We start from the raw sequence: 13751 nt of genomic DNA, 5'->3' as shown, positions 1-13751 counted from the left end.
AATGAATGAGTTAATGTGAATTGTTTGGGGAGTGCAAAAATGTTATATATGAATGAACAATATAAATTTGAATGATTATTTGGCTTACGTATTTTTTTTTATCTGAGATACGAGTTTTTTTTTTATAGATGCAGTGGTTAGCCATCATTCGTTTTAGGTTGAGACTCGATACTCTATTGATCCTAAGTCACAAGATGTGGCCGGGTACTTTAATTTTCTGGAAATTTTTCCAATGAGATAAAAATTAAATGATTGAGAATTATATGCATAGACTCTTGGAGATGTGCACACGAAGGGATTGTTCAGGGTTAGCTACCGGACATGTCGGGATTTGGCTATATAACCGACAAATGAAACTCATCAGCCATAGGATAGGCATACATCATATGCATTTGTCTGTTTTGATTGAGTGTGCATTACTTGGGTTTGACTATTTGCTATATACTATATGATATATGTTCTACCTGTTATACTTGCAGTTTATCTGTGTTTTTTTTGTCTATATTGTATGTCTATGCAATTGAGAGATTTCTTGTCTAGCGGATGAGTGACGAGGATAGATCCACCGGTGTTTTGGAGGGTTGGAGGAGGCAAAAGTGAAGTGTTGAGTTAGGGTTAGATTCAGGACTTGAAAACCTTAGATAGTTTACCTAATATCTAGTTTAATTTATTCCTTAAGTTTAAATTCTGAGTACCAGAGTTTTAGGATTGTCTCTGGCTTTTCCAAAATCTTATATATTATGTATATTGGCACCTTTATCATGTTGAGAACTCCCGATTCTCATTCCATACCTATATTGTTGTTTTCAAATGCAGATCGAAAGGTATCTTGCTAGGCGTCTGGAGTTTCCTGCTGCAAGTGAAGTTGGGATTGTTATTTATTTTGTTATTATGTTATGTATATGTATATAGACTATTCTCCATATATGTTTTATCTTTGATCCTCCCAAAGGCTCTTGTGGAAAAATAGGAGCTTACTTTATATATATATATATATATATATATACTGGCTGACCTTGGTTTTGCAGGTCAAGTTTGGAGATTGATATGCTGTATTTTTTATGCTCTGCTCTTTATGTATATATATCTTTACTTTTCTTCTTATCCAAGTAACCATTTACTCGAGCGATGCGCTTTTTTCACTTTGCGACTTTTGCTTAAACTTTTTTTTAAGATTCCTCGATATGATTTTCCTTCTTATGTATATACGTATATCTTTTATTTTAGAGATCGTAATATCTCACCACCTATGTTTTATGACTTAAGTACAAAATTCTGTATGGTAGAGTGTTACAAATTTTACCTAATTATTCTAAATTTTCGCTATTATACCATATCTCATTGTTGGTCACATTGAAGCAATCTGTTGGATCTAGTTCAGAATGAAAAAAAATTATCCCTTTTGTATTTTATGCATTTGCATTACTCATTACATCACTTCACTTGATAATTGATAGTTTTGGCAAAGGGAGAAAGAGTCGCTGATGTGGAGAAAGCTTCATGTTTGTCTTAGTAGTAATAACTCTAAATTGTTATGTTATATTTAGACTAATTCACACTTTGAATTAAGTGTGAAATTGCTAAAGAGATAATATTTTGTAATAGTTGAAATGATGAACACGGTTAGAAGTGGATTTGGTTGGAATGACAAAGATAAAATGATTGTAGTGGAATGACAAATTTTCAATGAATGAAAGAGTGTAAATTCTAAACAACTTTTTTAATACAAGTTTATTTATCTTAACTTTTTAATATTTATTGCTTACTTATTTTTCTTTTAATTTTAGTCCCATCCTAATGCTAATGACCTCTACAATAAATCATTTCCACATTTTAAAGAGTTGGAAATAGCATTTGGTAGAGATAAAGCTCAAGGAGACAATGCAGAAAATGTAACTCAAGCAGTTGCTACTATGAAAGTTGAGTGCAAAACAAACTTGAGTTATCAGCAAGTAAATGAAAATATCTAAGTAAATTTGGAAAAAATTGAAATTGAATATGAAGCTGACAAGTACGTAAGCAATTGAATCTAGTTCATGTACATAAATTCATTTATTGTTGACCCTACTGTTGTGTATATAAATAGATAGTCTTTTATTGAATTATTTATTATATTTTAGGAGCCTCGAACTCCTGGTTCCTGCTGCTCCTGGTATTTCTGCTGCTCCTAGTACTTCGTCTACTAGAGAAAGGAATAAAAAAAGAGAGAGAACAAAAGTGAAAAAGTGCTTGACATAGTATCAGAATCTATTAAAACAATAAAAGATGCTTATCAAGAACACACAACTATTCTAATTGATATGGTTTCTTATTTTAAGTATGAGAAAAAAGGAGCTGAGCGCAAAATGAAGCTAATGGTACTGTTGAGGGATGTTCCTTATTTGGACATTGAAGATAAAATGAAGGTTGTCCTTACCATTGTAAGGGACAATAATCTAATCGACATGGTATTTTAACTTCAATCGAAAATTTTTTTGCCATTTCTAAAAAAAATTGATTTAAATCTTGTTATTTTTTAATTTTTATGAATGGTATTAGATTGTCGTTTTTAAATTTTTAGTATATGTGTTTAAAAATGTTGAGATTTGTTTGTATAAATTCAATTATGAATTATGAGACGAATTATGGATTATGTGATTTTTAGAAATTTAGATAAGTATTTTATGTTAATTTTATTGTGATGTTTGTTATCGATATTTTTAGTAAATTTAATTATGATAATGTTAATTTTAATTAAACATATTTGTTATTAAAGGTATTTTTGTAAATTTATTATTAGAGATATTTTTGTAAATTCAAAAAAAATTAATGTAAAAAAGTAATAATATTTAATTAGATTTATATTTAATTTTAAAAAATTAAAAAATTTAATATTAGGAATATTTTAAAAAAATAAACATTTTTATCTAAAATTGATTATATTAAATTTATCTTAAATTATATTTATATATAATTTTTTTTATGTATTTATTAAATTTAGTTATTAACTTTTTAATTTAAATAAATAAAGATAATATTAATATATTATATAATATGAGTAAAAAATTTAGATTCAATCAAATAAAAAATTATTTATTTTAAAAATATTATACAAAATTTTAAAATATTACATTTTGTAAATTAAATATTAAAATATTATATATCAAGTAATATCATTTGTAGACATTGTATTTTTAAAAATGATATTATTAAAAATAAAAATTAATATTTTGATACCTAAGTTTTTTTGGCTAAATTCTTAAAGTGGTCTTTCAAATTGGATTTGGATTCTCTAAATTTTAAATTTTATTTTAAAAAATAAAATATAATCTATCACTATTTATTTCATAGATGAGACAAAAAAAATATAAAAAAAATATTTAATAATAATAGATCTTATTTTATCATCTAAAATAAAAATTTAAAATTTAAAAAATTCAAATTTTTTCAAATTCACAAATTTTATTATTTTAATCATTTAAATTTAAAATTATTTATACTAATCTCCGAAATTTAGTTCGAAATATCATATTAATCTCACCCTTTCTAATATCGAATTAGCGAATTAAATGCTGAATACCACGCTGGACACATACCTAAACAACATGGTTTCTACTTTCTATTTTGGGTGGCATTTACGTTGGTCCCTCCTAATGTTTGTCTAACACAATTATATATTTTTTTTTGTAAAAACACTCTTAGTCAATTATTATAACATTAGTACTATATCTCTTATTTATTACAAGAATAACCCAATATTAATCATTTACCATTATATCCCTATTTTTTTATTGGACCAATTAAAATTATATTAATGACTAATTTAACAAAACACTAGAAAATCTGAAACTTCTTAGGGTTCATATGGAGAACGCACCTGATAATGGAGGCAGCAATGGCAGTTTTGACAGTGGCACAAGAGAAGTGCGACCACCGGTAAGTCCTCTCTATTGCATGAATATTGTATTTTATCACATAATTTCTTCTTCCTTCCACATTAATGGTTCCCTGTTCATTTTTTCATAAATTTAAATCCGTTTCTTGTACATAGTTGTCGATATTTCCTGCTTGGCCATTGATGTTTTTTCTTCCTTTTGTTTGTTTAATCGATATTGAGTTTGATAGCATAAGGGAGATTGTTTTCTACATTTTCAACGCTTTCTTCTATTTACTTATTTTAGAATTTAATAAGTTAAAAAAAATATAGAACCAGAACAGTGCTATTATTTTCATGTTAGTGGTCTCTGCACTTTGATTTATTAGAATACTATTTGTTTTATGTTTTTCCGGTTGCAAATAAAATTGCTAAGTAGGATCTTGAAGTGGATGATAAAATGGAAGAAAGAGTCTTCTTTGATGAGATGATAGAAGAGTTAGATGATACAGAGAAATTTCAAGGAATGTATCAAGATAAAATTGAGCAGGAAGCTATGAATTCTGAGGATTTAGGGGAACAAGAATTTCAAGCAATGTTTGATGGGAACGATTTTTCACATGAGGTGGATGAATTATATCGAATAGAAGATATTGAAAATATTGCCATGGTTGATTTTCTGAACATAGGTGCTCATGAGATGGAATGTTTTCATTTTTCTAATCTTTAGATAGCATTTGATTTCTATAACCATTATGCAAAATCTGTTGGTTTTGGTGCTAGAAAAAGTAAGACTTGGAAAAATAGCAAAGGAGAATATGTGAAGCAATTGTTTGTGTGCTCTCGTGAGGGATTTAGACCAGAGAAATATTATAATATGGAAAACAGAAAAAGGGAGCCAAAATCTGAGACTCGTTGTGGTTGCTTGGCTAGGTTTGTAGTTTGTTTTGTGGCTTACACTGGAAGATGGCATGTGGCTTTGTTTGTTGAATCGCACAATCATGATTGCCTTGATCCTAGGTTAGTTGGTTTCCTTCCTACACATAGAAAAATGGCAGAAGCTGATGCTAGTCAAATGAACAACATGAAGGATGCAGGCATTAGCACACCCCATATATATGCTATGTTAGCTAATCAAGCAGGTGGTTATGAAAATGTTAATTATACCTTAAGGGATATGTATAATGAGATTGCTAGGCGAAGGCGTCATGTCCTGGGTGATGCTAGAGCGGCATTGCGATACCTCAAAAACCAGAAAGCTGAAGATACAAACCTCTATTATGAGCACATAGTTGATGCTAAAGGGGTATTGCGAGCTTTATTTTGGTGTGATGGAAGAAGCCAATTAGATTATAAAGTATTTGGAGATGTGCTTGCCTTTGATGCGACATACAAGAAGAACAAGTACTTGTGTCCGGTAGTAGTGTTTTCCGGTGTGAATCATCACAACCAAACAGTGGTATTTGGAAGTGCTCTAGTTATCGATGAGAGTAAGGAGGTCTACGTGTGGTTATTACAGCAATTATTGGCAGCCATGAAGGGAAAAGCACCTGTATCTGTGATTACAGATGGTGCTCCATCAATGAGGTTTGCAATTTAGACGGTATTCCCAAATGCCCATCATAGATTATGTGCTTGGCACCTCATTCGGAACGCCACAAGTAATGTTGGAAACCCAAAATTTACATCTATGTTTAAGAAGTGCATGCTAGGAGATTATGAAATTAGTGTATTTGAGCAGAAGTGGTTTGGAATGGTTGAGGAGTTTGGTGTAGCTGAAAAGAATTGGATTATTGACATGTACGAGAAAAGGCATATGTGGGCCACTGCACATATTCGAGGCAAGTTTTTTGCAGGATTTAGGACAACTTCTCGATGCAAAGGTTTGCACTCTATTATTGAAAAATATGTTAAATATCAATACAATTTGGTTGATTTCATAAAGCATTTTAAGCGGTGTCTTACCTACCTAAGATATAAGGAGGTTGAAGCTGACTATGTTTCCATATCTGGTCTTCCGGTACTTAAAACAGCATTAGAACCTCTGGAAAGGTCTGCATCAAATTTCTATACACGAGAGATATTTTTTATATTTTGAGGCATGCTTGTTAGGGCTGCAAGAATGAAGGTTGTGCAAGATGTGGCATTTGATTCATTTGTACTTTATACAATATCTAAATATGGAAGTCTAAATAGTTCATGGGAGGTGTCTGTAGATAATGAAAGGACGAAATTTAATTGTTCATGCTTAAGGATGGATTCTTTTGGAATTTTGTGTGAGCATATAGTTTGTGTGCTGGTGTTTCTTAACATCCTTGAGCTGCCAAAGTCTCTTGTGTTGACAAGATGGTCGAAGAATGCCAAGACAAGCACTTTCGATTCAAGTGGCATTACTTGGGAGTCTATAATATTGAGTCAATATGGATGCTTGGTGGATTGGTGTCGGCAGTTGTCCTATGTCGCTAGTCGAAGGCAGGAGAGATTCCACCTTGTTCGAGATACTGTTATAAGCCTAATCGAAGATTTCAAGATTGAAGATGAACAAGAAAAGCAAGTTGGTGCTGAAGCTGATGATTCAGATGGTATTTTTCCTAAGAATCCACAAAATTGTAGGTCCAAGTGTCGTCCTGGTGAGAAGGTAAAACGAAAACCACAACGATGTAGTATTTGTCGCATGGAAGGGCACAATAAAAAATCTTGTCCATTGGCAAAGGACATTCAGCAGCAGACCAATGCAACTTCTTATGGTATAAATAGGAACCATGTTGAGGAAGGTTTAGATGCAGATGCAGAAATGGTAATATTTGCTTTAATGATTTAGGTACCACAACATATTAGTTATATAATTTTCATTAATAAGAGTGGAAATTGATCAATATTTTATTTGATATTGCAAGGATTTTGGGCATCTGATCTTGAAGAAGATTATGAAGAACAAGAGTTTTGGGCAGGAGATTCTGATGCAAGTGCCGACATGGAACTTAGTGAAGAGTTCTCGATGTAGTAATATAAATTATTACTATGTGATATTTGAATAAAACTTGAGTAATTGAACTTTGTGTATGAATTTTCATGATGAACTTGGTGTTATTTGGTTAATTGCTATGAAAAAAGTGAGATTTGAGACAAGATTGGTATATTTACAATAATGAGTACATTTTGAGTTATGGCTTACAAGAGACAGTTTTGTGATCCTGTAATTGTAAGATGCAGAACTCAGCAAGAAGAGTCTTATTATGATTAGTTAAAGCGTGAAAGATTGTAAAAGAAGTGCAGTTGGGTTAATTGTGAAGAAGGTTCAATACGGTTTGAGGACCCTTCAGAAAGGTTGTTGCTTGCGCTTTTGTATACTGACATTACTCTCTATTCTTCTTAGCTTTTGTATGAATTTTATTGAGGAATATGTGCATGAAAGTAGATAGATTATATTTAATGTATGGTTGCAGTAAAAGTTAGACCAAGATTTCGGGGGAATATAAGCTTGATGCATGAAAGGCATCCTTTCTATGGCATGATAGTGTGGTTATGTATTTGTTGAGACATGTTCTGAACCTGGAATAAAAAAAATCATGTGTGAATCTTTAACTAATCATTTTCAATTTAGAATGACAAAGAACACATGATGAATATAGGTGAGCATAACGTTCCAACAAACTCCTAAAATAAAAATAGCAAAATATTATTGATCTTTGTATTTATTATGAATATAATAATGTAACAAAATTCAGACCAGACAAACTTTCTCCTTTAAAATAATAATTCAACAAATAAATTATAAATGTCACTAATCTCGTTCACAATTGAGGATTAAAGCAAATTTTGAAAATAATAACTGAATATGCAAAAATGTTGCTCTCCATGCTGTTCACGCTAAAGCGTAGCCCAGAACTCATTGCTCTTCTTCTGAAACTCGTATTTGCGGTCATTGAACACCCCCAACAAAAGATCTACCACAACGGATGTACGGATATATTGCTCATTTAGCTGCAAATATGGATTGATCAGTTAAATAATATGCTCAGCATGCATATAATTAATCAATATGTCTTTGGCTAACTTACAATGCCCGACACTGTGGGATTAAACTTCTCTCTCATAGACAACCATTGAAGAACTCAGAGACCAGAGTCGCGACTAAAAGTTTAGTGGCAATATTAAATAGTTAGTGTCAATAAAAGATCGCTTTAATTAAAGATGAATATAAAAGATTCATTGCAATTATGTGTACCTTTGAGGACATTTGGGCACCCCCTAGCCTCTTTCACATCAAAGTTCATGAAATCTTTTCTTTCAGGAATGTCACCTTTTAGGTAATGACCAAAAGTTACCATATCTGATAATTTTAAAGCCTGAAAATTATATTCATGACAAGACTGTTAAGGTTCATGTATTATTTTACATGTGTATAAAGAAATGGATTAAGGACACATCACCAAGGATTTCATAATTTCTTGTCTTGGCTCAACTTGATCGTCATTTAGATTAGAATCAAACTGATATAATTTTCCATCCAATAAGCTAATGACCATAAGATACCAGTGGTCACCTTCTTCCTTAATTGGCACATAAATCTACAGAGCAGCGGATAGTTAAGTGTGGGTCATTTCACATTAAACTCGTAAATTTAGATTTAATGAGGTTTTGCATAAATTAATCCATTAAAGAATTCACATGCACTCACAAATTTAAGATCCGGTGCGACAGGCATAAAGCGATATATATAGGTAGCAATCATTTTATCCAGTGAATGTCCCATAAAATGTTCCACCTAAAAGGATTAAAGAGATCTCATTCTAATGAATTACGCATAATTCAAAGAAAAGTGATATAAGTTAACATGATATTTACCGCAAAAGATGGCGGAAGCATCCAAAAAGTCTTATTTGCTTGGTCCCATGTGGCCTTCATTACCACAAGCTTGATTATCTACAAATGAGAGTAAAGCAATTTATGGTTGGAGACAAATATTCATAGCCAACAACAAAAAAAAAATACATGCAAAAAACAGCTTGTGTAGCCGTGTAGGTACCTTGTCTGAGATTGGTCTTTCGGGAGCTAGACAAGCAAGTTCTTCCCTAGTTACTATCGTGTCATCCACATTAATCATGGTCTCACTGAAATTCAGATGTTTCATATAAGATAGTTCAACAACACTAATCCTACAAGTGTGAGCTGAAAAAGGGGAACTCACCTTGGATCTTCAATGCTTGCACAAAATGCATATGCTAATCCTTCAAGTTGAACAGACTTTAGCTGCATTTTAGCACATGGTCTGAATTTGCACCTAAAAGCCTAAAAAAAGGAGACTTCTTCATTTTAGGGTTTATTAAGTCAAAGTGGCATATTATGACCATTCAAAACCAGTAATCAATGATTGTCACCTTAATAATTGCATTATAGTAACGTGATTTCTCCATTTGGTTAGAGTTAGAGCCTTGTGGCAGTGACCTCTCACCTTGGAGGCAAGGCACACCAGCAGATTGAGCAGGAAGTCGACGTGGAACAGAAAATAATGTGGCATCCCCTGTCTTTGTCATCTTAGCAACTCGCATATTAGGAGAAGGAGAGGTGAGCAATTTTCCTCGAGTCAATGAGGATTCAACCTGTGAAATAACCATTAGAATATGAAATCCATCCAATTTTTAGGTAAAAATAATGCAATGAGGTTTGAGGTTAAGCTGGCAAGTAAAAAATAGTTGAAGACAAAGTTTCAATAACCAAGGTTCCATTACCTTAGTCGGCAATGTCCTGCAGTAATTGCTGGCAAGGAAAGCTGTAGACTTAGCCTTGGTTCTAAGTTGAGGGTTGACAATGCACTTTCCTTTAATGCTGTCAAGTCCGAAGATTGTGATGCCCGAGACAACCCCGATTCATGCTTATCTGATATAGTGACATCATCTTCGGCATCAGAGATATCAATGGTGACATCATTGTCGAGTTGTGCGGGGCTGCATCTCAACCTCTTTCTCAATGGTGGATTAGCGACTGGTGTCATCATTGGGTTCCTGTCTACACTTTGCTGAGTAAAATCAACGTTGCTGACTGAATCTTTGGGAGGTAGGTTTGTGTTGTACTTATCATGGTCTTTGCACTTATCTTCATTATGGTACAGCTTAAACTCCATCACCTTGAGTGATCTCTCTATGTTGCCAGAAGAATTGGTTAGTTATTCCATAGACTTCTTTAGCTCTCCTAGCTCCTTCACATCTCTCCTCAAGTCCTGTAAATAAACAGCACCAAGGTCTATGTTAATGGCTAATCAAGTCGGAAGTGGAGACTTATTTAAATGATTTTATTCCTTTGGATTATTGGATTAATATAATCTAATGGCTAACATACTTCAATTGCACGAAATAACTCATCTATAGAAACATTCTGCAGTTGCGGCGATGTCGGGTCTTGCGTAGGGGTTGCACTTGTTGCAACAAATTCCACACCATTTATACGCATAAAAGGGTCAGTTTCAAACCTGCAACCAAATATTAGAAACATTTACTATCACGTAAATATTGAAATTGATGAAAAGTAAATTTATTTACTTGGAATTTGAGACCGAATCAGGTGCAACTGCAGTGACATTCTCTGTAGTGGCCATTGAAATTGTAAAACATACTGCCGACAAGGTTAGGTTGGTTGACAACAAACAGGGTTTACAACTGGCTGGCCGTTATGGATTTTATAAAGGAACAATTACAGGAAACAAATCAAGTGAAATTAATTGAGATATCCCGAGATTTTATTACATTTAATTTAGAAAACATTTAATTCAATATCAAATACAGAAACTTGCTATCACATTAATGAGCATTCAATTTTTTAAAATACCTGGACGTTACTCTAATTGTTAAATTTTATACTTTAAATTTCAAATTTTAATATGTCCAATTTCAAAATTCAAATTTAGAAAACTGAAAAAAAAAAAGGTGGTTACGGAAGTTGCGGTATAAATTCAAATCACATATATAAAAAAAATTTACTTTAATTTCAAGTAAAAATTCAACGGTTGTGGCAGCGTTTTCCAAGGTAGGAGAAGAGCAACAGAAGGCAGCAGAAGAAGCTTGAGAGAATCTGAAGAGGCTTGAAGTTGGACTTGAGGGAAAACGCTTCTTTGGAGGTGATAACATTGGCTTTGCGGACATTGCTATGGCTGACTTCCATACTAGATTGGAATAGCTGAGGAAGTTGTGGCCATCAACCTTATTGATGCAGAGTCAATGCCTAAGCTTAACTCATGGTTCCATGCTTTTATTGACATTCCAATTATCAAAGAATTCATGCCTCCTTGGCATAAATTGCTCCATCTCACACCAAGGCATCACATATATAAAAAAATTCTCAAGTATAAATTCAACACAACACACTAAATTTATGAATATTGTAACTTCTTTTTTCTACTTTAATCTCAAGTATAAATTTAACTCACATATGTAAAAAATATTTTACTCTACTATAAAATATAAAACTACTTTAACACATTTATTCTAACAAGTTTGTCTAACTCATAAGTTTAATTTAATGGAACTGCCTCCGTGAGCTCCTTTGAGCTAAACTCATTAATAGTTCAAGAAATTGGATCCATATATTAGTAAGTGGAATTTGAATAAATACTGATTTAACCAGTTGGCTCATAACTTGACTTAATGTATATATGCATGTGTATTACTTATTTGAGCTAATATATGTTATCTTCATCATATTTGAGCCATTTCTTATGTTTAAACCAACTCTATATTTTTTATAAGCTAAATTTTAAAAAAATCAGGGATATTTCTAGGACTTTTCATGAAGACATGAATTAACTATTAAAATCAACCCAGTTACCATATAAGAAAACACCCTTCACTCATAAATAAAGAGATTTGATTCTTCTCATTAATGAACTCTTTAGAAAGAACTCTGACAGTTTCCTTATTATACAAGCACATGTTATATTTATCACAACTATCTCCAGAGACATTCAAATTTTTAATACAAATTTTCTCACTCAATTCTAGTAAAACCAATTCTAGTAAAATCACTTTTTCTTTATTGTTGTCCTAACCATAGTGCTAACATTATTTTCTATGTGGGATGAACATATTTTGAGCTATAAATAGTCTTCCTAGAATTTTATTTGCTTGATTTTTCCTATTAGTTTCACAATCATTTTCTCCGCAAGCATACAAACAATATCTATGAGTGAATACAAGCTATTCGATGCATAAAATAGGACAATATATGCCATACTTGACATTAAATTGAGTAAAAATTGACATCATACATATTTACCCTATTAAATAAGTTCAATTATTATCATTAAGTAACTCTTTTTAAAGAGATATGAGTATTTTCATGAATGTATTTTTAACACCAATTAGCTATTAAAAAAACACCATCAACAATCCTTCACTCACTCCCTCCAATTAACAAAGTTCAATTATGTCCTGCTCAACCATAAGTTTCAACAACGTTAAAAAAAATGCAAGATTATTTACTGACCTTTTTTATTCTATGGCTAGATTTATTCTATTAGCTTATAGTTGGTCTCCTGCATATCTTTTCATTGATCTTTTGTGCGGCACACCATCAATTTCAGATTTCTAAGCATCTTATGAACCCAAACAGCCACAGCTATAAATCTGTTGTTGAAGAAGGTTAAAAAATTAAAGAAATTACAATAAAATATTTTTTTATGTTATTCTAAAAAATATAAAAATAAAAACGTTGTAAGAAAAAAAGAAAAAAAAATGAAAACCTTATTTGGGGAAGTAAGGAACAACTCTGATGCTTGACAAATGGTTGGAAGTCGTGGGTCTCCTTTGAGGCCATTCTCTTCAGCAAACACTTTTTTCCCTTTTTTTTCCATGTTTCTTCTTTTTTGGGTCTCTGTGTATGTATGTATGTGAGGCACCTTCGATGAAAAATACCTCCTCCTCGGAAAACACCACACGACGTCGATGACCATACAGACAAGAAGAACATCACAAATTTTAGTGGCGGGGTGAGTAGGGATGCGGAATAATGTCAATCCAGGATATGACACTTGCATGCGTTCATGGGTAGTCTCGATCCAGACCCTGGTAGTTGCTGTTAGTGCCGGGGTTCATTGCAGTGGTGAAGAAGGGTTCATTGCAACGGTGAATAGAAAGAAGAAGAAGAAAATCAGAAGAGGAAGAGACCCCATCTGCAAAATAAATAATAAGAGGAAGACAAATCCAGACCCTGGTAGTTGCTGTTAATGCCGGGGTTCATTGCAGTGGTGAAGAAGGGTTCATTGCAATGGTGAATAAGAAGAAGAAGAAGAAGAAAATCAGAAGAAGAAGAAGAGACCCATCTGCAAAAAAAATAATAAGAAAAAAATAAAAAGGTTTATTTGTAAAAACATTAAATATTATGGAGTATTTAATAAAATTAAATATATAAATTTATATTTAATCTACACCATTAGATATAATATTAAAATGATCTAACAGTTTAAATTAAAAATTAGGCTAAAGGACTAACGTTAGTCCTAAAGATGGTTGGGACCAACAAATCAGCCCCTTCTATTTTGCATTTAAACAAGTTTTTCTCTACCCGAATCTCTGGGCCTTGCTTCTTTTCAGTTGGTTTGTCTATGTTCCTCTCTTCCTCCATTACTTCTATTTCGACTTCCTCATCTTCAGACAGCGAGAGCTCATCCCCTTCCTCCACCCTGACCGGTGTCTTTCCTCCTTTTACGGCATAACAAAATAACTTCTTAGCTTGACCTCCTTGCTGGCTTCTCTCCTCCCCTTCGATCATCCATTCTTCTTCTCTAGGAACGAGTGAAACCTCTCCCGAAAAGCTCTGTCCACCTTCACCTTTTCTCACCTTCTTCGCATTCCTAAACCCATGCTCCTCTCTATGAGGTTCATGTGATCGTGAATGTCCACTGCGG

The 13751-nt window shown here is 32.6% G+C and overlaps 2 protein-coding genes across 3 annotated transcripts; one reads left to right on the top strand and one right to left on the bottom strand.

The window, feature by feature from the left end:
- Positions 1–3795: 3795 nt before the first annotated feature.
- Positions 3796–7144, top strand: LOC112737961 (uncharacterized). 2 transcript variants are annotated; one of them, XM_025788146.3, is made up of 3 exons: positions 3817–3915; positions 4293–6650; positions 6751–7144. In XM_025788146.3, exons 2-3 carry the CDS (start codon positions 5955–5957, stop codon positions 6889–6891), a joined length of 837 nt encoding a protein of 278 aa, XP_025643931.1. In that variant the 5' UTR covers positions 3817–3915; positions 4293–5954; the 3' UTR covers positions 6892–7144. The 2 variants fall into 2 exon arrangements, 1 of the variants encoding a protein (XP_025643931.1); XR_003169169.3 differs by lacking the exon at positions 4293–6650 and having other exon boundaries at positions 3796–3915.
- A 378-nt stretch (positions 7145–7522) lies between these two features.
- On the bottom strand, positions 7523–13205 carry LOC112737960 (uncharacterized). The gene is made up of 12 exons (XM_025788145.3): positions 12588–13205; positions 10193–12471; positions 9586–10073; positions 9235–9456; positions 9045–9145; positions 8883–8967; positions 8702–8779; positions 8535–8621; positions 8287–8424; positions 8082–8202; positions 7915–7987; positions 7523–7837 (listed from the first exon to the last, which is right to left on the bottom strand). Exons 4-11 carry the CDS (start codon positions 9403–9405, stop codon positions 7947–7949), a joined length of 822 nt encoding a protein of 273 aa, XP_025643930.1. The 5' UTR covers positions 9406–9456; positions 9586–10073; positions 10193–12471; positions 12588–13205; the 3' UTR covers positions 7523–7837; positions 7915–7946.
- Positions 13206–13751: the final 546 nt, after the last annotated feature.

Source organism: Arachis hypogaea, chromosome 13, assembly GCF_003086295.3.
Source record: "Arachis hypogaea cultivar Tifrunner chromosome 13, arahy.Tifrunner.gnm2.J5K5, whole genome shotgun sequence".
NCBI classification, from domain to species: Eukaryota; Viridiplantae; Streptophyta; class Magnoliopsida; order Fabales; family Fabaceae; genus Arachis; species Arachis hypogaea.
This window is presented reverse-complemented; position numbering and strand designations above follow the sequence as displayed.